Source organism: Colossoma macropomum, unplaced genomic scaffold, assembly GCF_904425465.1.
Source record: "Colossoma macropomum unplaced genomic scaffold, Colossoma_macropomum, whole genome shotgun sequence".
In the NCBI taxonomy this organism is placed as follows: Eukaryota; Metazoa; Chordata; class Actinopteri; order Characiformes; family Serrasalmidae; genus Colossoma; species Colossoma macropomum.
The window spans coordinates 34,709,747-34,736,886 of NW_023494784.1; the positions used below are offsets into that span (position 1 = coordinate 34,709,747).

The 27,140-nt window shown below is 39.4% G+C and overlaps 1 protein-coding gene across 3 annotated transcripts in view; it reads right to left on the reverse strand.

Annotated features, from left to right (window-relative positions):
• Positions 1-202: 202 nt before the first annotated feature.
• ctdsp1 (CTD (carboxy-terminal domain, RNA polymerase II, polypeptide A) small phosphatase 1) overlaps positions 203-27,140 on the reverse strand; it is a 33,556-nt gene continuing 6,618 nt past the window's right edge. Inside the window, exons 1-7 of one of the 3 annotated variants that reach the window (XM_036569991.1) lie at positions 15,772-16,924; positions 13,118-15,582; positions 12,072-12,173; positions 8,143-8,199; positions 7,195-7,287; positions 5,866-6,051; positions 203-5,017 (exon numbers count right to left, since the gene is read on the reverse strand). In XM_036569991.1, coding sequence (XP_036425884.1) covers positions 4,889-5,017; positions 5,866-6,051; positions 7,195-7,287; positions 8,143-8,199; positions 12,072-12,173; positions 13,118-15,582; positions 15,772-16,315 — 3,576 coding nt within the window. In that variant the 5' untranslated portion in view covers positions 16,316-16,924 and the 3' untranslated portion in view covers positions 203-4,888. Of the gene's footprint in view, positions 5,018-5,865; positions 6,052-7,194; positions 7,288-8,142; positions 8,200-12,071; positions 12,174-13,117; positions 16,926-16,980; positions 17,136-27,140 lie in introns of those variants that run through there. The other 2 variants (XM_036569999.1, XM_036569983.1) reach the window with 2 other exon arrangements.

A 27,140-nucleotide genomic window follows, 5' to 3' on the forward strand; every position in this document is an offset into this window, starting at 1 on the left:
TCCATATTTATTTTAATGGGCTTCAGTCGATTCACCTTCTGTCTCTAGTAGCCAGTAGTGTTGCTTACTTGTGAATTGTTTCCTTGGTTCAAAAACAGCTGCCAATAAAATACACTTTACTGATCACCCATCTAGTCTTCTTCGTCTTAGCCGTGTGTGTCGCTTGCCAGAATCATCGTGATCAGAATCAACAAACACAAGATGGCTTTTCATTCGTTTCATTTATGATATAGCTCATTCAATACAGTAAAATACAATTAATAATTACAAAACAAGTTTCAAAACTAGGTTACAGTTGACTTAATTTAAACCTGGCATTCCTATTCCCAAATCACAAAACAAGAAAGAAAAGAACATCTCTATCTGTTAATGCCAAATTTTGGTTTGCGCTACGCAAATGAGCAGACAGACAAATTGTGTGGAACAAATGTGCTGTTTGTAGTTCGTTTAAATGTAGCAAAGGGGCAGTACAGTTAAAAAAAGGCAGAGGGTGTGTGAAAATGACAAAGCTATATACATCATACATTACTCATCGAGTATCTCGAAATGGATTCTTAAAAAATTCCACCAATTTTTCAAAAGTTACGCCTAATTACATAATTAAAATGAAAAGTCAGAGTGGTTTGATGTGATGTGCTTCATTCTTGAGAAACTTGCTGAGTCAGAACTGTTCACAGTGGTGATAGGAACCAGACGTCTGGAGAGTTTAGTACCTCTAAAAGCTCCCTCAGAGAAAGTTACTACATTAAATAGTCATTAAAACAGTGCCTGTGACATTGTTTTACAACAGTTTTGAACAGTCTTAGCCTAACTATTTAAAAGTCATTCATGGTGGAGAGGTGCATGCAGGGTGTTGTATGACAAAATAGTACCCAAAGAAAACTTTTCAGATTTACCACTATTTTACCATTATCAACATTATGACATACAAACTCAGGGTGTGTAGATTTACTGGTCATTTTAGATAGTAAATAAAATGGCTATACTTGCATTTTAGACATTGTGACCCCTGGTTCCTATCACCACTGCTGTGTAGGAATTAGTGTCAGTAAGTTTCTCTGTAATGCATCATTTCATATCAAACCACTCTGAATGACTTTGTTTACATCTCAACGAATGAGATATGCAGAAATGTGAAAAATCAGAGGAATTAAACTCCACTCAGGAATTGCCCAAATGGCATCAATTAGCTGCCCCACCATAAGCTCAGAGAGCACAGTAAATGTACACAGTACTACATCTTAATAGGTAGGTGCTCTAAGTCGAACGTCTCTGTTGTTGCAGTACTAGTCAATAGTGGCCATTCCTGACTGGAGCGTTCAGCTGATTGTTGAGAATTCAAAGCTCTTACAAGGTCTTAAATCTTTCTCAAAACAACAAGTGCCAAAGTCAGATAGCAAAATTTGGCAGCCACAACCAGTGGCTGCTGATTGTGGACATGAATGGATGTCCATTTGATTACAAATCGGATTCACTTGCATGGTGCCTTGTATATTGTCATCATCAGGCGCTGAAACCCTGGATATGACAGCTTTAGGATACAGGGAAAAAAAGAAAAGGGGAAAAAAAAAAACAAAGCTGAACATGAATAGTCATTAAACATAGAACCAAACTCTAGGGGGAGCTTTTTCTCTTAAAAAAATTTAATAAATAAAAATAAAAAAGGGACCTCCAAATGCTCGGCATAAAAGTTCTAATCTAGGATCAGGGCTTCTAAAGCACTTCAGAGTGCGGATGCAGTATAAGGTTTCACAAGGTCAGCGTAGACACAGCAGCAGTCAGACGTTAGACCACTGCTTCTACTCCGACACGCTTTATGCACATATGTTGGATACTGTTTTGATATCCAGTGAATCCACTTCCAGGACTGGAGCTGGCTATCCCTGCACTCCCAAGACGTTTTATGTTCAGAAGATCCAGCAGCTCCATTCCATGACCCTAGGGCTGTGCGTCATACAGTAAGACAGTAAGACAGTATCAGGGTGCTGGTGTAGCAGTGGAAATGGTCACTGTAACCTCAGCAGACGCTACTTATTACATTCATTCTACAATGACCTCATGACACAAACAGCATCCAACAGCGAGATAAGCAGAGTGTGCAGAGCTGGGTTAAACAATAGGGAAAACAGATGACTCCTGAACGGACAGCACCACGGTCAGAGGAAGCAGTGAAAGATAACTGAGGCTACCCCTTGCTACATTTCCTTTCAGGAGCTCAAAATCAGCACAGATTGCCTTGTAGATTTTTCAGTTAATGCATGGTATGGTTAAGTGCCATTTCTCTGTATTTATAAGGAAAATACAAAAGCATAGGCTTATTATTCAATCTGAACACCAGCGAGACTATTATATAAGTGGAGAAAGAAAAAAAAAAAGCACTGGTCCAGGCCCACTGGTTGCATATGAGGACCAGTGTGAGAAGTCTTTCTGAGATTGATGAGGCCTCCAAGAATGTACCAAGTCAGACATGCGATAAAGTGACATGTCTGGCATTGCATCAGAGTCAAGAGTGTTCAGAGAGGACTGTACATCCCCACAAGCTACAGCTAACAGAGTTTCACGGAAACATCCGGGTAGCCAGGCTGCTGACCGGAGCGTTAGGCACACTTTTAAAATTTACCCCCATATTTTGTTTGTCCTACTAAAACTAGAAACTGCTTATCCTGATAGTACCACTGTTTTACATTTTTAAAGTTCAGTCTGATACAAGACATAAATCTAGAGTGATTTGAAAAGATTTCTAACTGATGTCATAATACACATTACTGTACATTTGATGATCTGCAGTATTTCAAAGAAAATGTGTGGCCACTTTCAAGTACAGATGAAGAGAGAAAACCAATGGTGCTTGTCAAAAACAAAGCATCTTTCAAACTTTTAGGCCAAAATTATAAATAAATTATTTCTCTCCCTTGGCACAGTACTATGTTCATTATCAAAAGTAGAGAAAGAAGAATCTACCATCATCATCCAGTTAAAAAAAATAAAATGGGTGAAACTCCAACATTACAAACAGCTCAATCATCAATAATCATCATCACCACCATCAAAATCGCTTTCTATCTCTTTTCTTATCCCATCTAAACATCACATCCCACGGCATCAATACTGACACTTGCGAAAGAGTCCATCTGATAGTGTTAAATGACACATTCATTGGCATTGCTATGCAGGAAAAGCTGAACATCCAAAACTAAGGCACCTTGACGGTCATTACCAAGAGGTTTTACTTCTGAAAGAGTGATCTTTAAAAAAAAAGGCAATTTAGTGATAAAAACATTGTTAAGGCTCATGGAGAAGTTTGTGCTTCTACTACAACAAACAGGGTTTGATTCCAGAATACTTTACTTATCTGAGTAATATAAACTCACTAATGGCACATACAGTACAAGACAAACTGTATTTGACTAAGAGCACTTGCCTCACAAATGCCTTTGCTACAGTAAATCCTTGGCCTCTCTGGATAAAATGAAAGCATGTGGTGTAGAATTTTTTAAAAGCTGCTTTAGCTTGTTTACCCATTAGCCCAAAACTGGGTCCTCAGTAGGTGAGGGACCTTGCCAGCTTCCCTTTCATACATCCATAGCTCTGCAAAACCACAACATGATTGTTTAACTGAAGCCAAGCAATTTTCATTTTAAGAAGGGGAACCAAAAAAAAAAGTTTTTTTTTTTTTTTTACAATTTGGTGGGATAAAAACAGACAACATAGTATTATATGTGATTGACATTCATTATTTTGTCCCTACTTGGGTGTTCGAGGTATCCTCATTAAAGAAATGAGGGCTTAAAGGACAGCACTGACATTTAGGCAAATCAGCTCATGTTCAACTGCTTATTGTTTATAATACATGTAAGCAGACACCTGTGATAATCTTTATACCTACAACAAAAGAAGCTAAAGCTTTAAATACACAGAATGAGTTTCTAATAATATTAAATCTCTATCATCCTAAACGTCTTATGATGGTGACCTAATTACTTGACAATGCGGACTAAAATGACAAAATTCTGATTTGGTATTTGGCATACTAGACAGAACGGTTTTCCACTCATGTAAGAAGGTCTACGTACAACAACACACCAACAAACAGAAACACTTATCAGCTTATAAAAATCATCTCACATCTTGTGCCTCAACAAGGCATCCAGGCAAGGAGAAAACGCTACAACTGTTGCAATACTTTGTATATAACAACTTTCAGTTTTGCTGCACATCTGCATGTCGATACCACTGAATTCCCACAAGGCCAGAGTTATGTTTTTATTCTCCACCCTGATTTGGAATGGATGTTCAGTTCCCTTGGCTCTTGTTGAGGGCTAGGGAGCAATTCTGGTTTGCTGCTTTCCTCTCAGAAGGACCAAACCAAAAACCTCTGAACACATTTACTACATATCAAACTAATGAAACATGGTCACTGATCAAAATGTCAGAGCTGTTCTTTAATATGATATATATAAATCTAAGGAGCTGCTGTGCTGAAATCTAGTCATCCAGAAAAGTCTTTTCTCAATTAAAAATCAGAGATACTGAACTGTTAATCCGGACTGTTCATTTAAACAGGGCGTCCCTCTACCTTGCCTTTAAAGTGGAAAAATAAAGAGTTATAAAAAGAAGGAATAACACACATTCGAGTGTTAAAAATCAATAAAATTTCTTTTTTTTTTTTTCTTTTTTAAATGTGTGCACGATAAAGCAGTCCTTCACAGTTCCATCGGCCATACCAGGTTTCATTCAACTTGTTTTCTTTTCTGTCAAACATCCTGCGAATGGAATTCTGGGTAGGTGATGAGGACCGAGCCGGCGGCTGATCCTGTTAGCGGGGAAGTGGCGCTCTGAACCCACCAGCCTCCCTGGCCCCATAGTGAAAGCTGCTCCACGTATCATGCTAGCTGCTAGTCCTCTGCTGTTTGAGTACAGCATACACATCATCCACTTTACTGAGTCTCTCAAAGAACGGGATCAGATCCAGCAGCTCTGTGTCGGACATGTCGTCAAACCAGGAGGCTACGGGTACCTACAGGTGATGAAGCAACGGCACGTGTTAAAGACAGCTATGGTAAAAAATGCTTCTGTTGACTAAGCAAGTATATACATGGTCAGAGAAAACCCAGCAAGACAGGCTAAAGGGTGTGTCTACACTAGTCTCACAGGGTCAAATCTCATTCCAGGGACGTCTGTGGCCAGCCATGAGAAATTTTGGCCGAATAGTGGGAGCGAGTCTAGACTTATGAGGGTGGGGAATAAACTGGCTGTGAAATTTCGAAACCAATCCAACACCTTGTGAAGGTGGCGCTGAAAGTGGGGGTGATGGTGAGCTGACAGACAACAAGCCTAATATCTGTCGGATGTAGAGTAAGTTAATATGGCTGAAAGTACCCATGAAGAACTCCAATTAAGCTTGTAATGTGTGTTGTGAGTGTAGAGAACATATTATATAAAGTAAAAAGAAACACTACCGTCTGCCAGGGAAAAACAGTTCCGTTAGCTAAGGATAGCGTTCCGCTACCTAGCTTGTTTTTCTTATGTTATTGGTTGTACTCCAGACATTAGAAGGGCACATACTAGACGAATTTGGGGGCAGGTTTTAGAGAAGGCAAACCCTGGTGGATGGTGTGGATTTCACAGAATATGAGATCACACCAGGCCCCACAAGACTTTGTCCACACTTGTGCTTATTTATTTAACTAGATCGAGCAATAGTTTAGCTCTTATCTCTTTGGTTATACAACTCCAGATACTATGGATAAAAGCTCTGGATAAAAGCGTCTGCTGAATGATTAAATGTAAAACGTAAACACGTAGATGTTTTTATAAAAATACTACTAATAATAATAAAATGAAACAAAACGTTTGGGGACGTACAGCATTGTCTGGGTGAAAGATGTACGATGCTGGTGAATTATCCACAATGATGACTTTATTGAGGTCCCTGCCCAAACGGCTTAGATCCTTGACATAGTTTCCACGATGAAACACGCAGGATTCCCGAAAGAGACGGCAGCGGAAGGCACCCCACTTATCCAGCAGATCTGAGACTGGGTCTGCATACTGCAAGCAGGGGAAGAGCCGAAAACAGTAAATTCAGAATTCACATCTTTTAGCTTTTGTGCTTAACAGTAACCCGAAAAATCGTTACTCAGTCTATTTTAAGAGTAATGATATTGGGATGATATTAGCAAAAAAATGCTGGTCATATACTGAAGGGAACAACAAAATGAGCTTTGGCTTCTAATACATAAACACATTTTTAGAATTTTTTTTACTGGTGAACTAAATTATGACCCTACTGGGTTAAAAAAAAAAAAGTCATTGGTTTCCAGAGACGTTCTGCCACATGCACACAGTGCTACTGTGTTTCTATCACTATGAAAACATGATTTGTTTAATCAGAGTAACAGTAAAGCGCAACTGATGTGTGACTATTCATGTGTATTCTTGTTCAAAGAGAACACAAACCGAATAAAAGTCTCAGAAACATTTTTTCTGCATATCAAACAGTGCAACTACAGCACTAAGAAAAGAATGAAAAAGAGTAGATAAACTGGCAGAAATATTTTTTGTGTCAGTTTTAAAGACTTAATCAAAGTGTATAAATTAAAAATAGCTCATATTAAAAGTGTAGTAGTTTTCAAAGGAAAAAAAATCAGCTTGGTATCAGCCGATACTCAAGATTTTTAATATTGGTACCGGAAAAAATAGTAGCATCGTGTCAGAAACTGCATAAGAAAGTCTGTTTGAGGTTACTTAACAACTTGGCACAGTTTCAGGAGAGTGTGTGGTGATTTGACATGCGGTTAGCATAATACCAATTATTATTTACCAATAATTATGTTATTCTCTTTTAAATGTATTGTTTTAATCATGTTCTAATCAAGTTTTTCATCTCCCAAGTCTTTTTAAAATTTAATTTTAATCATCTTCTCATTTGTAAAGCACTGTGACTGACCGCAGTGTATGAAAGGAGCTATATAAATAAAGTTGTTTTGCATGGATGTAAGCTTCCATTACTTGTCAGCTACACTGGTCTCATTGCTCAATGGCAAAACTAAAGAATCACATTTCTTGGTTGATCGTCTACATTTAGGGTAACAGGAAAATAACAAAATCTGATTTTTCAACAAACTATTTCTTAAAAGCTTAATGCTATCAGACAACACAGAAATGCAGAAGTTTTAAATTAGAACTCTTTACCTTGGCTAAGCTTGCAGTGAATAACACGCATTCAAATAATTCACCCATCCGTTTCAAGAACTCATCAACATGAGGTCGCTTTAGCACATACACCTGGGACCAGGAAGAAACCAAAACAATTGTTAGACAATACTGAAATCTTCATCACCAAACCTCATTACCAAAATCTTTCAGCTAGCAAGACTGAGCAAATTCCAAAGAAAAAACCTGGCATGAAATCAGTTCAGTTTAATATGTTCTTAAACACAATTCCTGTGTATAGCAGATGAGCAAATGAACAGGCTGGACGTTACTCTTCATCTCGGTATGGCAATCCAGTCCAAAAGCCATTTTATGGACGTGTCAAACGATACACACACATTTAAGATATCTCGTAAAATGGATCGATTTACACAGGCATCTGGGTCAGCAAAATGGATTAATGAAGCCAGTGGTCTCGTTCCTGAACCAAGTCATCCCGAATAGGCTTTCCCGACATCACAAGCCTATCCTGGATTACTTGAACCAGGCCAAAGCCGTGGTGAGTGAGACGCCTTCAGTGCTGCGCTCGTTGGACTGGGGCTGGATCTGCCCTTTAAAGGGCCCTGATGTCAAGCTGCCAGGGCCGTGAGTGGGGGATGAGCCCAGAGACAGATTGATGGGCATGGAGTTCTGAGAAGCCAGTCAGGCTTGCTACGTTTTGTCAGTGCACGGAAATAGCCCCCTGCTGCTCAGAGCCATCAACAGTGAAGGCCATGATGCTGTCAGGTAGCGCACCGGTGTGTGACACAGTACATACACACTGCAACAACTAAACACTGAGGAATGGAGACACACTTCAGGGAACACTGCTATTACAAATAAGACGGAGTAACATTAGCATGTGGAACAGTTAAGAGAGAGTGTTACTTTATCTCTGCATATAAAATTAATGCACCAAAACCTGGTAAAGAAACACAGCTTGCTCACCTGGTGTACAGCCCCATCAATTTCCACTGGAATGATAAAATCAGCATTGTTCACTGGCTGTAAAGAGCAAAAACAAAAGGAAATCCAACTCAGAACACAAATTAAAATAATGTAGAAACATACAGATTAGGGATCAACTGTTGTGAAAATTCTGTGGCCAATACTGACTTTGTGGGGAAAAATAAACCCAATAACCAATAATATCCAAACCAATGCAATTTTAGGTGTTAGATTTCAATGTTATACTCCAAAAGGTTATATTATTTAGATTACATTATATAATATATTGATTACATTGATTAACATGAACATTACGTGATATAATCAGTACAAATATTGTAGCACTGGGGGGTGGAGCTACTCGTAATCATCTATGGTTTTAGTTTCTGTTCAGTATCTCTTATTTTTAATTAGTTCTCTTCATAAAACAGTTTTTTGCGTTATAACATGTTATTCTCTTGTGAAAGGTTAGTTAAAATTTTCATGTTTTTGTCACTTTAACCATGATAGTGTGTTGTGCTCAGATTCTCCTGGCTTTAATCAGCCTATACTGCTGTCATATTAGAGCTGGGCAATATGACACTATTTATTATGATTATTAATTATGTCACAGTACATCACAATGTGCTTTTCTATGCGTTTTCTGGATATCATCTGTACAGAAAGAACAATTGCATGTTTCATTACAAAGAAAGCGTAGCTAGTCTTGTTTAACTGAAATTAGTGCAATACAGTATTTGAAATGTTACAGCAAATCACTTGTACCCAGTTTTTGACAGCATTCGTTAAATGTGGCATTATTTCTGTTTTGTCTGTGATCAGTGTATCAGATGTCAGAAAAAATACATTTCAAGACATATTGTGTGTTGTGAAAATTTAAATATCATGATATTATATTTTAGCCATATCGCCCACCCCTATTCCATATGGGTAAAAAGTCAATGTCTCATATTAGGTTCCCCAGTGACACATCAAGTTTTGCCCTGTCATCAAGAGGCTTTGAGTTCAAATCCTGGCAATGCTGCAACCAAAGACAGTAGCTCAGTTCTATCATGTTATCGACAATATTTTTACAGATAGCGGTAAGACCTTGGGTCACCAAATTTGGGTGATGATATAATTGTAACAATATATTGGTCGGGTCTAATATAGACATATTTTTAACCAATTAATAAATGTCATCTTTTAAACCAGAAATGAGCCTCAGGCAATTAAACCTGTCTGAGCAACACAGTCTCTTGTTCAAATCTTGTGATCTACTAATATTAGCCCATATACATTGCATCTAAACAGCCTGCTGGACATTAATATTTGAAGATCAGCCAATCTGTGGATAGATATCTGTGTGAAACCCAAACACACCCTCAATCTGCAGTATATTATGGCTGAGGCCTCGGTAAACACTGAGGTGCAGTGTGTTTATAATATATAGCTGCACGTGAGCATACTGCTGGCTCCACACGAGTCCTCAATCATTCTGAGTTTACTGGACCTGACAGTCTCATAACCAGTCAGATGCACTTAGAGCCCTTAAAACGTGCATCTCAAATGTTAATCATAAGCCTGTGCTATTGAGAAGGAGTAGGACACCATGACCTACATTCATAGACTGTGAAGTAACATTTAGCCAGCCTTGAACAAAAAGAGGAAAAAAACTCAGTGACATCACCCTAAAAAAGACAAACACACAAGCTAAACGTGAACTATAGTAAAAGACTTGTTGCTGGGATCACTGTCTTAATTGTCACCGGTGACACAATACTAGTGTGACTGCTGACACTCTAACATTATCCACAAAAAACAACATTCCACTTCCGTCTGTTTTCCATTACGCCTCACATAACCGCTTGCTGATGTAATGTACCTCAACTCAGCAGAGGGAAAAAAAAATCTTCCATAAAGAGTCAAATCAGGCTGGCGGGATGTCTGCGCTCATGAATGTAACTATTTATTTTGGTGGTTTTTAAAATTTCGTTTTCAATAAAAATATTAAGGCTGCAACAAATCTTCAATAAATTATTTATCAAATGTTTATCAGGCTAAATGCTAACTTGTAGCACACAGTTTCCTGCTCTGCAACAAGAGTTTGATTTGCCGCAATTTTGGTTCCTAGCTAGCACTGTCGCTAGCATGAATTGGTAGCTACCTAGCATGTTCTTGTTAGCATTTACAGCTGAGAATAAATAAGAGTCTGCTGGCTAGTTAAGTGTCCAGAGACAGGAAAGTGATTAAGACTGCAGCAGGCGTTAAAGCCTACGTGGCTGAGTGTGCTCTGGATTTTGAGCGGCTTAACAATGTTCATCACTCCCCTGTTCACCCTGATAGCAAAAGGACAGTGGACCACTGTCAGCCTGCTGATAGCAAAGCTGGCGGTCCACTGGCGTTTTGCTCAGTGGTTTCTGGGCGGCCCACCGGCGTTTAACCAGAGTATTGGACAAAATTTCACTTATCAGTGCTCAGTTTCCAGTCTAATTTACTTATTCTTCCTCCCTTCCTTTCTTTAGTTATACTTAAATAAATTAGTTTAGTAAGTAATTTTAATCCAGCTCAGTGTCAGCAACATTTTTCAACAAAGTCATTTTATATCAGGTCTGTGCATCTAAAATCTGTGTAAGGAGATTAAAAACTAGTTCGAGATTGTATGCAGGACAATAATCTGGGTGGTCCAGCAGTGGCATACAGTGAGTGGGGTGCTGACCTTGTCAAGCCAGCGGACAGATAAATGCTCTCCTGCTCTGCTCAATGCTATTCAAACAGAGCCAGCAACCTGATCATGGTTGCCAGACTGAGCATGACCCCTAGTTTAGCATTTTAATGCAACATACTAAGAAAATAAGTATTCAACCTTGTATTATTAAGTTTTATTAAAAAGCAAATCCAATAAATAAATAAATATTTGTGCAATACAGTGTAAAAAGTGGCTCATCAGATCTACCTAAAAAAGTACTTCATGTGGTAACAAGTAAATAAACTAGGTTTATTCAACCTCAATAAATACTACGAATGAACGATTCTTTTAATCAATGTAGTATTTAAAGTTTAATAAAACTAGTTTAATTGCTTTTTACCACATAACGTAATTTTTTTAGGTAGATCTGATGAGCCACTTCTTCCAGTGTATAACACATAATAATAATGATAATAATAAGAAGAAGAAGAACGACAACAATGAAAGCAACATTAAGAATAATGCTTTTTTTTCAATTATTAAGGTGAAACATACATTGTTCTTTTCTTGAAGATAATTTTTCAAGGAATATTCAGAAATTGAAATATAAAAGAGTTGCAGCCCCAAGAATATACATATCAACTGATTACAAGAACAGTAAGAGCATGAAAATGAGAGTGAACATGTCAAACCAATCAGACTTTACTGTTCCAGATAATATTGACAATTCCAATTCCAAACATTCTCGTTTAATGGGCAGATGTGTAAACCTCCTTTAAGGTTTGTGACTGATCGAGTATCACTTGGAACATCATTCATGGACATATGGCGCTGTCCCTACATGCAGCATGTAAACGATCAAGTGTCTGTTATTTGACCAGCACCAAGGCCATACTGGGGACCTTAGTGATTTTTGAACTGTGCCCCCTGCTGTGCCCCCTGGTTGCCAAATATGCTGTGTTGCTGTGCAGGACGTAGCAAGTGTTCCTTCACAAAGTTGCCCTTTTGCGTTTCACACGTTCCTCACATTATTTGTTTGCCAAAACAAAATCATACTACTACAGACACAGCGATTGCGTAATGCTGTGAAACTGATCAACTCCTTCATGTTTGAATTATGTTTGGCAAACTTTGGTATCGAATGTCTGGACATAACATTCAAGTCAAGCAGATCCCATAGCCATGATGTACGCTTTCTTACTTCACCATATTGCAAACAAGCCATACTGACTTGTGATCAACTGCTGACACTGACGCTTACCTTGAATGAACTGTGCACTAGTGTTTCATCCAGATCGATCACTACACAGATCTTTCCTGTGTCTTGAGACTTCATCTGCGGTAGAAGCGGCTTGGGTGGCACCTGTGAACAGACAAATTGGACGGCCTGATCAATGAAGAGGTTTATAGGATAACATACTATTCAGTGAATCAGTCAATTCTACAGTTTTACTATAAAAACTGGATTGGTGCATGAAATACAAGCATACAATACAAGCCAAAGTCAAGCTGTTAAAAAAGGACAAATACACAGCAAGTTTTCAAAAGCATTGAAGTGAAATTAGGTCATTATCATCATTCAGTATAAGTGGAATACAGCAGACCTGCTGTGCCAGAGGAAAAAAAAATATCTAGTTTTATGAGCGAGTGATTTAGGTTATAGAGGTGAGTAACCATGAGGGGGCATATGAGAGCACTTTGACTGGTTGCATTCCGCAGCCAGATCGTGTGACTGTGTGCTGCAGGGGTGGGATTACAAGGCTGTGGGCCAGTCGGCTCTTGATCAAAAAGTACCAAGTGCATACAGGGCTGATGATTGAAACAACACACAGGGCCTAAGAATGAAAACGTCTCCTACCAAAGGAAGATATTAACTAGCACACAGAAAACAGCAGATATGTGTCCAAGGTTATTACTGGGTTGGGATGGGGCACAGCAGATCATGTCTTTCAAAGCTTCTGACTTAAATAAGAAGCCATATGGCATGGAATAAGAGCCCCATGTGGGCTGCCGCTTTCCTTATTTAAGTTTTGTTGCTGCTTTCCATATTTAATTTTTGTTGCCATCGAGGTTCAGCTAAAGTCACCACACAGCTGCATCAGAGATCTGAAGCTGTTTAACAGCAGATCAACAGATTTGAACAAATCAAATAAAACCATGAGTGCAAACTTTTGTCGTGTTGCAGGCCAAATCCATGCATTTATAGCATCAAGTCTTACATGACAAGCTTTCACATCCTAACTGAAATTAGTTAAAATGAAGTAGTTGCAATCACTACCTTGTTTACATGGGACTTAAGCACTGTACCTGATCAACAGATGGCACACAGAATTCACAATCGCAGGAATCTGGGAACTCATCATCGTCAGATGCCTCACTGTCCTCAGAGGGCTCTTCTTCTTCATAGTCGGCCTTTTCCTGACTGGCTTGCTTAAAAACTGTACTTTCCTCACTATGCTCTGTTGTTTCACATCTTGAAACTTGGTATATTAAGTCTTCCAACTTTTTACTACTCTTGCTTTGTGCTGGGAAATGTTCTGTTTCCGTTTCACCTGTCGACACACCACAAGGCTCAATAAGCTCCTCATTTTCATTTGACTGCACCTCAATGCCATTTTGAGTTATCAATAGTTCCTGATCTCCATTTTGCACACTCTTCTTCTCATTTAACAAGGTGGGCTCCTCAATGTGTATTGCTACTTCTTCAAAGCCAAATATAGAGGCCTCATCATCTTCAGATGTTTCTATCTCTCCACAGCATGGTCCGTGAGCCCCTTCAATTTCATCAATGGTTTCATACACCTCACAGTTTTCATTCACTGGGGTCTCATCAGTCAAATCAAGCTGGTGTGTTTCATTTTCATTTTCTTCACCTGTTTTCTCAGGAACGAGGTCTTGTGTAACTTCCTCTGTCACATTTTCAGATACCTCATTTTCTGCAGTATTTATCTTTTCAGAATGTGTTTCACAGGTGTTGATTTCATGGTCATGACATGTACTTTCAACAGAAAATGGATCCAAGCCATCTTCTGACAAAGTCTCATAGGTGTCTTCAGCCTCACTGGGAAGCCTGTCAGCTTCACCTGCTGTACTGCAGTTCTCTAACACAGTGGTTTCTCCTGATGAAGCCTTGCAAGTGTCTTCAGCTTCACTGGGAAGTCCATCGGCTTCACTTGCAACTTCCTCATAGGGTTCAATGACCTCTGTTTCTTCAGAGAGTTCACCGCCCCAGCCTTCTACAGCATACGGTGTGGTGCCCTCATCAAGATTAAGTCTATAACTCTCACCCTGACCAGCCTCTGTGTGTTCAGTGCAGGGTTTGTGAGCTTCACCATTCCCTACAGACAGTCCCGAAGACAGAGCCTCTGCATAAGTTTTATAGACTTCTTTTTCCATTACGTTTTGTTCAGAGCAAGAGTGGTTTTCCTCATGTGTATCTACCATGTCATGTCCATATTGTTCACAGGCATCATCATGACCATCACACAGCTCATATGGCTCAGTATAATGTTCATAAGCTCCATCTTCCTCATAGAGATTCGGCAAACCTTTGCTGTCATCAGACTGATCAGGATAGATTTCGAAACTCTCCGGTTCGTCTGCAAAACTTTTAAACGATTCATCTGTTTCAGAGCTGCTTTGGCTTTTGCTATCAATACAGTCAGCATACTCTTCCTCGCTAGATTCATCCAGAGACCCTGCTTTAACAACTGATTCTATGGCTCTGCTCTCATCAGAGCCAAGTTCAAGAGCTTCTGCCTTAAAGCCACAAAGTTGGAAGAGTTGAGTGGGTTCATCATAATGAAACTGTCCTTTTTCTCTCCTTTCACACACCCCGCAAAGCGTCCTCTGCTCAGCTGAGCCATCTGAGGCTTCAATTACAGGTTCAGAATCATCATTACTGTCACTGCTGAGTAATTCGTCATTTGGCTCAGTGATTGCAACATTGAGGTCTGCCTGGTTTCCGAAGGTATTTTGTTGACAGTGATCATCAAGAAACTGAGAGAGCCAGCGTGCCTCAAAGGTTTCCATCGATCCAAAAAACATAGCATCACAATCTGAGTGTTTTCTAACCTTGTTGTTGTTGTTTTCCATGGGAGGGTTTTCTTTGGGGAGTTCAGAGGTGTGAAACACGGAACGCTGTGTTCCAGAACTCTCACACAATTCCAGGCACTTTCCGCTTTGTTCTGGGTTCTCAGAAGGGTCAGTAGGCTCAGAGGGACTGCACTGTTCAGAGATTTCACATTTCTCAAAGTATCTTCCACAACTCAAGCACTGTACTAGCATAATATCATTTTCAGACAGCTGGTTGTAGCTGAAAAGCTCTTGTTGAGTATAATTTTCAGTCTGTTCCAAAGTGTGTTCATCAGAAACCTGGCTTTGATCTGTGCTCTCAAACGAGTGAGTATAGGATCCTGGGGCAATTTCAGGATTTAACTGTGTGTCATCTATGGTTTCTCTTTGTTCAGCAGGTGGTTGCTGCTCAAGGGACCCAGAAAGCCAGGCAGGCTTGCTTTCTCTGGAGGCCTGGCACAGTTCGGACAGTTCAAAATGTCTGGTATGGCATTCAGAGGGCATGTTTTGATTGTTAAGCCTGCACTGTTCGAGGTATCCGCAGGGTGGTGAATCCAGATCCAATTCTGTGTTTTCACTGTGTGTGCTGCACCGTTCATACAAATCTGAAACAGTGATTTCCTCAGAACCATCAGAGGTACAGTACTCTTCTGAAGGTCCCTCAGATTCTGCTTCATGTTCAGACAGCGTGTCAACGTCTGCGGAGACAAGCTCAGGAATTTCAGTATCTACCTGCTCGCAAAGATCAGACATGACATCCGACAAGGTAAATGGTTCATTGTCATGTTCAGCGATCTGAGTTTGCTCACTGATTTGAGACTCTGTGCTACATTCAATTTTTTTTTCTTCTAAAGAGACAAAAGCTGTGCTTATTGCAAGAGACTCACTGTGCTCCAAGTCGTAGTCAAACAGACTGCTGTTCTCAGAAGAATCAAATCTGTCTTGCACCTCTAATAGCTCTCCATTGAACTGCCCATTTTCAGTATAATCTCCATCAGGCTGCATTAGTCCAGAGATGGTCTGGTGCACCATAAAGTCAACAGATTTCTCTGCAGAAATCATCCTGGATTCAGCTGCAACTTCCAAAGACTCCTTAGGATAGCCTTGCTGTGAGACTTTAGAGGGGTCAAAAAGTTCAGCAGGCATGTTTGCTTCAAAGCACTTGCTTCTAAAAAAGGTAGAGGTCTCCAAGTATTTAGTGATGTTGCTCCTCACAAAGGACTTGCTCTCTTCAAAAGATCTGCACAGCTCAGAGGCTGTGAAGCACTCCAGACATTCTGAAACAGGTTTGCTCTCCCCACAAAGTCTGCAGAGCCTGGCAGGTGGACAAGGGTCCTCTAGGTCTGCCTGCAGAGGGGACTCGCGGGAGAATGTGGATTCGCTGAGCCCACAGGCTGCCTGAGACGACAGCAGCAGTGCACACGTTGACATGACAGGAGGATCAGAGCCACACTGAGTCCTGCACTCAGCCCGCCTTCAGGAGACCTACCAATTTATTTTAGGGGGCTTCAGAGACGTGACAAATAACTCCTGGAATATCAAATCACTATAAAAAGCTGAAGTAAGGCATAAATCTGAAACTGACACCCGAGAGCGTCTTGACCACCTGATCTGCTAGTAGCTGCTAACTGCCATGTTGTTTTCCAAGAATGGGGTTCAATTGAATCATTGGTGGCTTTGTAATTTGTGAGAACACGCTAACATATGGCTTAAACTGTGCTTAGAAATTATACAGACTGTCTTTTATTAAATTCAAATGGAACATGGATTAATTATTTATGTTTTATTAATCTTTGGGCGGGCAGTGGAAAGAGCAGCATGTTGGTTTAGTTCACAAATATGACTGATGACCAGCACTGTAATATTTGTGTTATTGGCCATTGAGAATTAGGATGTAAACAGGAAAAAGCTTGCACAAAGCACATATGAGACTTTTGGTTTCCTCACTGACATCTCTGATCATGTGGCCCTCGACTGTGTTAACCACAGGCTGCCCCGTAGCCTCAGATCTGAGCACAGGGAGGGGTGGGGAGACTAAAGAGGGAGAGAAACTTTGAATTAAAACTTAGAGAAGAAGTACTGAGACCAGGTCTTACTTTTGAGATGGTTCCATTCTCTTCCACCAGGAGCGGCGCATTGTTATTGACAGGCAGCTGGTCTGCTTCATCGTGACACAGGCAGCAGAAGAAACTGTGAAAAAAGCCACGACTGCGGGGCTTCTTAGAGGATGACGCAACATGCGCAGGAGTACCTGAAACAGAGAAGACCACTGGGTCACTCCTGGACTGGCATGCTGCTGTGTACCGACCTATTATATCTACACCAACACAATAAGATCTGATAGCTCCATCAGGATTCGCCACACATGTTATCTGTAAAGAGTTACCAAGTAACTACACATGCACACAACAGTTTATATATACATACATCCACATATACACCCATATATCTCGCTGTTGTCAGAACAAAACCTTGTATCTCCAAAACTTTACAGGAGAAGGAAAAAACATACTTTACTTTTAATGTAAGTCAATGGAACCAATCTACAGACAATGTATAGGACAATGGGTACTTCCAAATTATGTCAAAAACTGAAAAACAACAAAAATGAAGATACAAGGTTTTGTTCCGACAGCAGCGATATGCATGTTCCACTTGATATCTGGCAAAGACAGAGCTGGACAAATAAATACATACTAAATCAAATCAGTTTTGGATAAATAATGGTAATAAACAGCAATACACAGCAGAAATGCGGTTTGATCTTGGGAAATGAAAATTATAAGAATAGTGAACTTATTTCTACAATTTTTACCTGCTTTAAGTTTAAATTTTACTGGCAAATACTTTTACAGATAACTGTTTATTAAAACCAATGAAATGATCTGCATTCCATCCTGAAACTGAATAAAACAAGACACAATTTCTAGATAAAATGACTGAGAACAAGCAGAGGACATGTAGAAAAAAGTCTTATAATACTCTTACAACAATCTCAAAGTCAGCAAAAGTAGATATACTGACTGCTTTGAGATGTTTTCACTTGCCAGGATATCATTTTTGCAGTGTAACACTCTAATATCAATGTAGGCTAGACCTGACTAACCGAGGTGTCCACATAATCTGAAATATTGTCCATTTCCTTTATTTACACAGGCGCCTTAAAAAAATCTGTTCAATATATAAAATCAAAGCTGAGGCTTAAAGCACATTTGCTTTCTTGGTGAATATTATGCTCAGAATGTCATCTGAGAAATATTTTTATGCTGTGAAAATGCTGAGGGACAGCTGTTTGGCAATTTCATCGTACGTCTGTATGTCTGAAAACACCAGCCGTGGATTTTAAGAAGGGTGGAGCCATGGAGAGAGGTCATTAATTGGAAACACATGTCTACCACACCCACAAGCTCCCAAACACACACAGTATTCCCTATACTCACTACGTTACCACAGCCACCCCACATTTCATCTCGATTCCTTATTCAGGCAAAGTCTGAGCCACAGTAATCTCACACACCTCAGCACTATCTGCTGTTAAGTATGATATTTGTCAGTAAGTACAGCAGATGAACACAGGAGTTCAGCGAATAGTGAGACATTACGAGGAGTCCACGCGATTAGTGACCTATGTTCGGCTCACGGGGAACAGCAGTGCCCTGGTAGCATGCAATTGAGAAGAATGGTGATGAGTGCTGGTGTTTGGCAAGACAAAATCCTGTTGACTGCAACCAAGATGGACGAGGTCTTGTCAGCATGAAGGGTGAGAAAGCCACTCAGAATTAAAGCATGAGGCTCTCCCAACAATAACAAATTAGTTTTCACAGTTAGTTCTTGCAAAATTTCACCAGGGCGCACCACCACTGCGGGACAGAAAGAAGGCAGTTTAACGAGGTAGTATTTTTTGTTTTAAATATAGAACAGCTCTTTAGAGGTGTATTGAATTTATCTCCCTTATGACATGACCCACATAATAAAAGTTGGCCTAATAACCTGACTCGACCTCAATAATACATGTGTCCAGAAAAGGTTCCAAAAAGTGGACAGTATCTTTGAGTGTACATTCAGTATTTCTTTAATAGAAATGAATGTATGCATATAAGACTTCTATAGTGCTGAGAAATGGACAGACCTCTCCCTGACTGTAAAACAGGCCAGACAGTGCCAATCTGAATCATAGCTGGTAGGTGTGGACAGTAACGGGAAAACACGAGCGAAGGAAAGGACAGGCGATGGGGAAGAAACATCACGCACCACTCCACGTTCACTCTTCTGATGTTACACATCACAGAGTTTTAAATAGCAACGCGCAGGCAGCTGCTGACAGTAGTTAATGATGGCATTCTCTGTATATATAGAGCGCTCCATCCAGGCCATAAACGGAGGCGCAAAACAAAACTTTGTTGTGTGTCTGGAGTGAGAGTGAGATGGATTGACCTGGACATATGTTTGCTTTATGCCGACTAGATCAACAAACATGACTTATTATCTAAGGTTATGTCAGAATTTTCAAATAGTCATAAAATTTTGATAAACAAATTAGCTTCTTTCTTACATTATACATTCTCATATCTAAGAACCATGAAATAAGTAACTCAAAGCACCACCAGAGGGCAGTGTAGAGCCTGCATCTTACATTTTTTAGTCCAAAGAACGAAGCACAGAGAGACTTCTGCAGCCGTCTAATAGCTACCACACACAAGGGAAGAAGTGCTTCACTGTGCAGCTATAACACATAGGAAGTGTCACAGGAAGGTGCTAATGAACTACAAGCTCAAGTTTATTTTACACTCTACTCAAAGATTTAATGGAACAAACCTTTCAGTATCATTGAGCTAATTTATCATGTTTGGAATCACCTAACTAACTATTCACAAACATGTTTTCAATCTAAACGGTACAGACGAAATAAGGTACAATGTGACTAGACAAGCAAGTTAACTTTAAGGTGAAAACAGGTGCTGTTCATTTTAAAGACTTTAGACAAGTACTGCATGATATTGACATGAAATGTGATGTCTGATACAGCTGCTGGATAACACGATGACGGTATGAGAAGTGATAAATTATCTGGCTGGATGTAACGCAAGTGCAGATATTTTTTTTTTAATGTGTAAACAGAAACCTAACTACTACTCTTATTTCTTTGAAATTAAAAGAAATGAAATACTAACAAGTACTTACATCAGAACTGCAAGCACATTTTTTGTGCACTGAAGGGAGAAACAGACAGCATTACCTCATCAGCTTTTTTTACAAAGGCTACAAAACCAAATAAATATATATTCATTACTTTATATAACAAATACATATTCTTGTTTCATTTTTCTTTTGTTTAGTTACTGAATATTCGCGTCAGACACGCTGGGTTGTATTACGTTTAAAAATAACATTGTTCTTGCTTTTGGTTGAGTGCAGTTCAGCACTGTTTTCTTAGTTTGTCCAGGACTCTTTATTTTGAAGAACTCTGGGGGTTGTAAGGTAGTAAGCTTCAGTAGCCCAGCTGGCTAACAGAAAAACAGTACCCCCTGAGCTAGCTTGTGTGCTGTGCGTTTTCCCCTTTGCTGCAGCTATTTTGAGTTGAATTTCCATGAAAGCTGAGTTTTGGGCCTATAGCTTGAGGTTTTCGAGCGAGTTGGCCGTTTGGTGGAATGGTTAAGTCTCTCGTCTCCTGCATGGGAGAGCAGGTTCAGTCCCAGCGCAGACAAGCAGGCTTGTAACTGTTTGTGCTGGTACTGTAATAATGCCTCTCTGGCGCTGCGTGTATGAAGTAATAAGATCTGTTCTGTCATCACAGCTCTAATGATGCGTATATCGCGGTAACGATAAAAATATGATTTATCATGCAGCCCTGCTTTAGACTGATGCTTTTCCCAGCGTAGAATACCATCTACTATGGATGTGTGGGCTGGGTCTATTGTACAGCACAACTAGGTACAGTAATAGTAAAAAAGATATGTAATAGTAGAAACAACAGTAAGAGTTTGGATACTGCACGTTATCCACCGTCCTATGTACCATGCGGAAGCTTTTTTTTTTTTTTACACATTTAAATAGTAAATTAGACTAAAATGCCCATTAAACTGGACATGTCTGTTTTAAACTGCATTAAATCTGATTGGGCAGTCCTGCTTGTCTGGGTGTGGGAGGCTGTGATCCTCTATTCTGTGGTGTTGTGGATGCTGTTAACGAGGCTGCAGCTTCTCCTGAATGACGTGCCACATCACACAGGTCAGTCGGGCTCAGTCTGCGCAGTTAAAGGTAGCTTATCTGAGGCTGTTTTGGGAGTGTTTCCACTCCTAATGCAGTCCTCACAGCTAGAGGCCACCAAATGTCTGACTTAACGACTGCGACACACGATCCCCTTCTTACAATCTGACAACTTGTTTCACGCCATCCGCTGGGAGTGAGAGAGGTGGCAGCGTCGGTGACATTATGTTTTAAGCCAAGTTCACATGGATGTTTAACTAGCAGCAAATTTAACTGACACGGAACAGCGCAAAGACTTTTATCAAGGTAATCGCAAAAGCCACAGTTTCTGCTTCTGCTTTAGAAAGTAGTCAGATGTTGTAACAATATTCACAAGGTATGAACAAAAGTTAATGTAGAGATTTTGTTCCAAGTAAATTTGGACCATTTCTGTTGGTCTACTCATCGTGGAGTCTTCACCCAGCGTAAAGGGCAGCTTCTGTGTAGAAAATGAAGCCGAAAAATAAATGAAAAGGGAAATAACTGTTTTTTTTTGGACAGCATGGGTCGCAATTATTTTTTTTTTTTTTTACATAATTTGAAAGTTTCAGTTAGGCTTTGCATTGTGTCTATATACACACACACATATATATATATATATATATATATATAAATATATATATATATATATATATATATATATATATATATATATATATATATACATACATACACACACACATGCATGTATGAACCCCATATATTTTTATTATTTACTATTACCATATAATTTTAGATATTTTTAATGATTATAATTTAACTAAAAATATTATTTTTATTCTTGTAATATATTTGTCATTTTTATTTAGCTTTTTCTAATACATTTTAATGTCTAATTTATGTAGTCATCAAAAGAAAAAGTTTTTTTCTTTTTTTTTTTTTAAACAGTTAACCAGTAGTACACATTGTACACAAAACACCACCCTGCTAAATTAGGTCAGATCCATTCCCGCTCAGAGTGGTTAGAGCCAGAAAAGAAACACAAGACAATCAGAGCGCAGTATAAAAAGAGAGTTCTGTGGCTCGGATGGAACTCGGAGTGCTAAAGAATCCCTCTGAGGGCCCCTCTAAACCCACTCTCTCCCCCTCTTGCGTACCCTCACGCTGGAATGCGGCCATATCGCTGGCCCATAACCCTGTGCTGCGCGCTGCCGCCCAAACCAAAATAGGAACAGGAAGTGAAGTAAGAGCTGTGGCGGGGCGAGAGAGCGTGGGCCGCCTCTACCAGATCACGTTTCACACAACAAGGCAGGTACAGAGCAAGTCTGGGAACAGCATGCCGACATAAAGCTACAATGCCAGGCTCAAGCGTGCGTGATGCACTTTCACCGACAGGCACAGAAAAATAACAAATGCCGCAGAACATCACAAGAAATCTGGACAGTGCAATACGGCCGCATCTGCACGGCTGACTGAGTCAAACCCAAACATGGAGACTCGACCAAGGGTGAACTCGCTGGCCCGGCCTCTCCAAAAATAACCACACAATAACAAAGTGAAGAACAGGTGGTTGGATCCTCTGCCCAGAGGGTATCGTATGGTGCTCGACAATGTCTTGCCGCAGTTTTTGAGAGGTCATGCTCAAGGCTTAGCTTCTGTAAACAACCTTCAGCAACACCACACTGTCCATGTTAGAACACAAGTGTGTGCAAGCAGTTAATCCAGCTTCTAAAGTGTGTTTCGGCTCAGAACGCAGGCCCTGAGAGTGGAGATTATGCAGTTATGTAAGCCCTCGAGAGTTCTGGGTGACCGGGTGGCCAGATGTAGAGGGTCAGTGGTGGAGTTTAGCCTAGTCACAGTTCCGGCAGCTCGGAAACAAAAAGGCACAGATTTAAGGGGCCGTATTTGTTCAGCTCTTATGTAACGTGGAATTCCACAGGTTTTCCTTCAACAGCCTGGAGGGCGGTTCCAGGATTAAGGCCAGAGCTGACGTGAGTTATGTGATACTGCTTTAGCTGAAAAAGTGTTTGTGTCTTGTGTGTATGAGTGTGCACAGGCAGTTCTTATCAAAATATGCAGCTTTTTAAACATCAGACTCACAAGATTACCGCAGACACATTACCATTTATGATGCAACTGCTTGTAACTATTTCTTTAATGACTTTTTCCCATAAACGTTAGCAAATCATGCAAGTATTTTGCAAGTTTCATTTAAGCTGGATAGACACAGACGTCAGGCAGCAAATTCACTAACGGACTGAATTTTTTATCTGAAATTGCAAAAGAGTGTGACCACATCTGGCTGTGTTTTGGATAATACTACAAATCCAAACATTCCTTATGAGTGTGCCAGCAAGTACAGACAAGCAGGTTAAAGAGTGATGCACTCTGAGATAAGCCCAAGCCACGCTGTGGGACAGAGGAATCAGACGTTCAGAGAAAGGTGAGGATGAGGCTTTTATGTAACATCAAGGAACAGAGCTATCAGGACTTTTTGATGCAATTTTGAGAAAGATTATAAGACAGCATTTAACTTCTTCATCAAAGCATCGCAGATATGCATGTACTGCAGTTGTGCTGGGGAGGAGGTTACATACTTATTGAAGAGATCTCACAGAAAGTTATTAATGCAAAATAGTCCCCAAAGAAAACATTTTTTTAGATTTACTACTATTACACCATTATTAACATTACACATAAAAACTAAGAAGACGTGTAGGTTCACTGGTCATTTTGGACAGTAAATAAAATGACTATATTGCATCGCCTTGTAGAGACCATGACCCCTGGTTCCTATCAGCACCACTGTGAAGAAGTCTGAGTGTAAGTTATTCTACAGTTAACCACTTCACACCAAACCTAAATTTTTTTTTGTTCATGTCTCAATGATTGAATTATGCTGCATTCTTTAAAAATCAACTCTTTAAGTAAGTAACCTCCTCCCCAGCACAACTGCAGTACATTCACCTCTATGCTGTGTTAACACTTCTATGATCATTTTCACACATACTACCTCTGCGTGACACAAGCGAAAATGTGGAACAATTTGCTTTTTTTTTTCCACTGCTCATGTTAACAGGTCAGAAATTTTACACAGCCTAAGCAAGTAGAGTGACAGAGTGTCCCAGATGCATCATATAAACGCTGCAGTATTTAAAGAAAGGCGAGGAGCTGTTTGTAAAGAAAGAGGAGCTGTTTTTTTTCTGCTAAGTAAAGCAAGCTATGAAAATCAACAAAAGTGGATCAGAAAAAGAAACAAAAAACAGAAAAATGCTAACTATTTAATCATAACCGTTATCAGATTAAATACTAGCTGGTCATTTCGTGCTGCTTACACATCTCCTGGTAGGTCTACCAGGCTGCAAACGATTGCCCAATCAGAAATCTGTTGAAGGTAAAAAAATATACAGAGTACTTAAGTTTGCTAATCAAGCTTCTTGCTCTTCTTCATTAAGAGTTATACTTAAGTATTTTATAACACAGAATCAAGTAGGGAGGATGTGACACTCCTTGTAACCATATCAACAAAGCTTGACCTTTAACTTCAATATATCTTTGTGTAGATCTACACATCAACTAATGCTAAACAACATTAAGTCACAGGGAAAATAGTAAGGAAAAAGAAGAAACTCTAATTGGGCAGAGGAGGAAATAATCCTGCTGTGAAGTACGGAAAAAAGACACCACGACATACTGAGCACTGAACGCAATTAAATTAGCTATGGAAGTAAATAACCATAACATCAGAAAACATCACTCGTCAATTCTGGCATGATTGTCTTTCAAAAATGTATAGCTTACATGATGAATGGCTAATTTGTGGGAAGATATTCACTGTAAAAGTCCCCTTTACTCCTAAAAAGCAAAGGTGTTACCCTCACAGTCACAACATATAATGTTTCAACATAAATAACATTACAACCTTATAAGAAATCTACACACTTCACATTCCATGTTAAAGTAGAGAAGCTAAGCGTTTCAACACTATGCCTATGTGGTACAGTGTCATACGTCCCTGTGAAATGCCAGGTCTGATCAACACTACATCCACAGTCATCCATTCTGCCCACTCATTCGATCACAGTGTATACAGATCTAACCCGGCCATTTTTCTGTATTATTTTTCCTTTTTGTCGTTGCAGTCATTGCTTGGCAGCCAACCAGAAAACATTACAGCATCCATCCAGCCCAATCAAAACAGAGTGGTAGTTCAGAGTTCTGTGTTTTTGTATTTGTGTTTTTACTATTTTTCTCTAGTATTTCACACTGAATATCTGGTTTCACTAACTGGTATTACAGAAAACAATAAATATTACAGGTCACTCAATAAAAGCATATTAGTGAGTCTATCTATATTATTACTATTACTAATTATCTATATTATTATTTACATTATGATGTATTGAGCTATAGCCAGAAATATGGACATATGATCAGCCAGCCACTTAGGTCTTAAAGGATCAGCTTTTTTTTGTCAGTAAACGATGTAACCGAACATAATGACTAAAACACAATTTCCTAAAACACAATCTTTGTGATTCTACGCAGCTCAGTGAAGGTAAAGTGATGTGTAAATGGAAACCAGAATTCATTGACAAAGCTTCTCTGATGAGTCTGATTCAAATTATCCACAGTCAGTGTTTGTCTCACAAACTAGTACTGTACTGTAATACAGTGTTTCTAGTGCTGGTTCTAGAGTCCCCTGTCTGGTAGTGTTTATGGTTTTCCTGCCATTACACATTCACTTAAAACCCCTTGAATCCCAGAGGCCTAAACATCAGATCCCCACTTCATAACTACGTAATTTACAGTTTAGTTACATAGTAGTACCTGAATAATTACGGGAAAGAAACCGAACACTTCATGTTAAGATAACTGAAAAGTATTCAAGGGGTTAAACTCTTGATATTAGGTGTGTTGGGAGAGGAGAAAACAGTGAACTATGCAATGCAAGAGTAGTTCAGGACCAAGACCAGGACAAGGACACCTAAAAGTGAGGAAAAATCTTAGCCAAACTGAAGCTCAAACAGAATTTCGAGACACAGCGGGCTGAAACTGAAACCGCAAACCAAAAAAGTTATACTTTTATAAAATACTTTTGAACTTTGATAAAACATTAAAATTAGAATGTAATGAGAATAAAAAATTTAGAGGCCTGTCACAGTTATTACAGAATTGGCTTGCAATTATTTGAGCTGAGTAAAATTATTTTCTACAGCTGTTAGCTTTCACAATCATATGTTTACATCAGAACAGACAGGATGTGAAGGGGCTGAAGCAAACACATGCGAATAAAAGAAACTAGAAAACATCTGAGACACATTACGGGTCTTAAAAACACATCAAAAGTTCTTCTGCCTGGTGCTCTACCACCTCTAGAGGGCAGTGGTGAGTAGCGTTTATTTAAGCTGGAGCTGCTTCTGTCTTTAGTTGGGAGCTGTTAAGCACTGACAGATAGCTAAACAGTCAATTTTGTCACTTTAGGCGTGTATTTTAATAATTACATACAGTGAACAAAAAAGCCATATTTATATGGCAACTGTGAACTAAAATGTAATGACCGTGACAGGCCTAATAGCTATTAAAGCTAGTCTTTTCAAGGACAAGGATAAAATTGAGCTGACAATAAATAAAATTAACATAAAAGAAACCTTCTAAAGTGGTTACAGTAGGTACAGTATATGCCTATGAAATCCAGCGTCCTCAACAACAGAGCAGTTGCTCATCCAAGACAGCAAAATCTATTAATTTTTTTAAGTTATATTTTGAACTGGCACTCTTTAACTGAACGCATTTGTGCAGACTGTGTTGTACAGATTGTGGAAATTAACTGGTAACATTAAAACTGGAACATGCAGGATCACTGATGTGAAACATCACTGGTACTTTTTTTTTTTTACACTTTTCTTCAGCTTGGCTTGAGCGTCGGTTCTCTGAATGAGTAAATGTGTCTCATATCAGTAAACAGTTGTATCGCAACACTAGCAGCACCAAGTGTACTCTGCATTCATGACTTTCTTCTGACTTCATAAGCTCCCAAAATGAAACTAAAACTGACTAATAAAACATG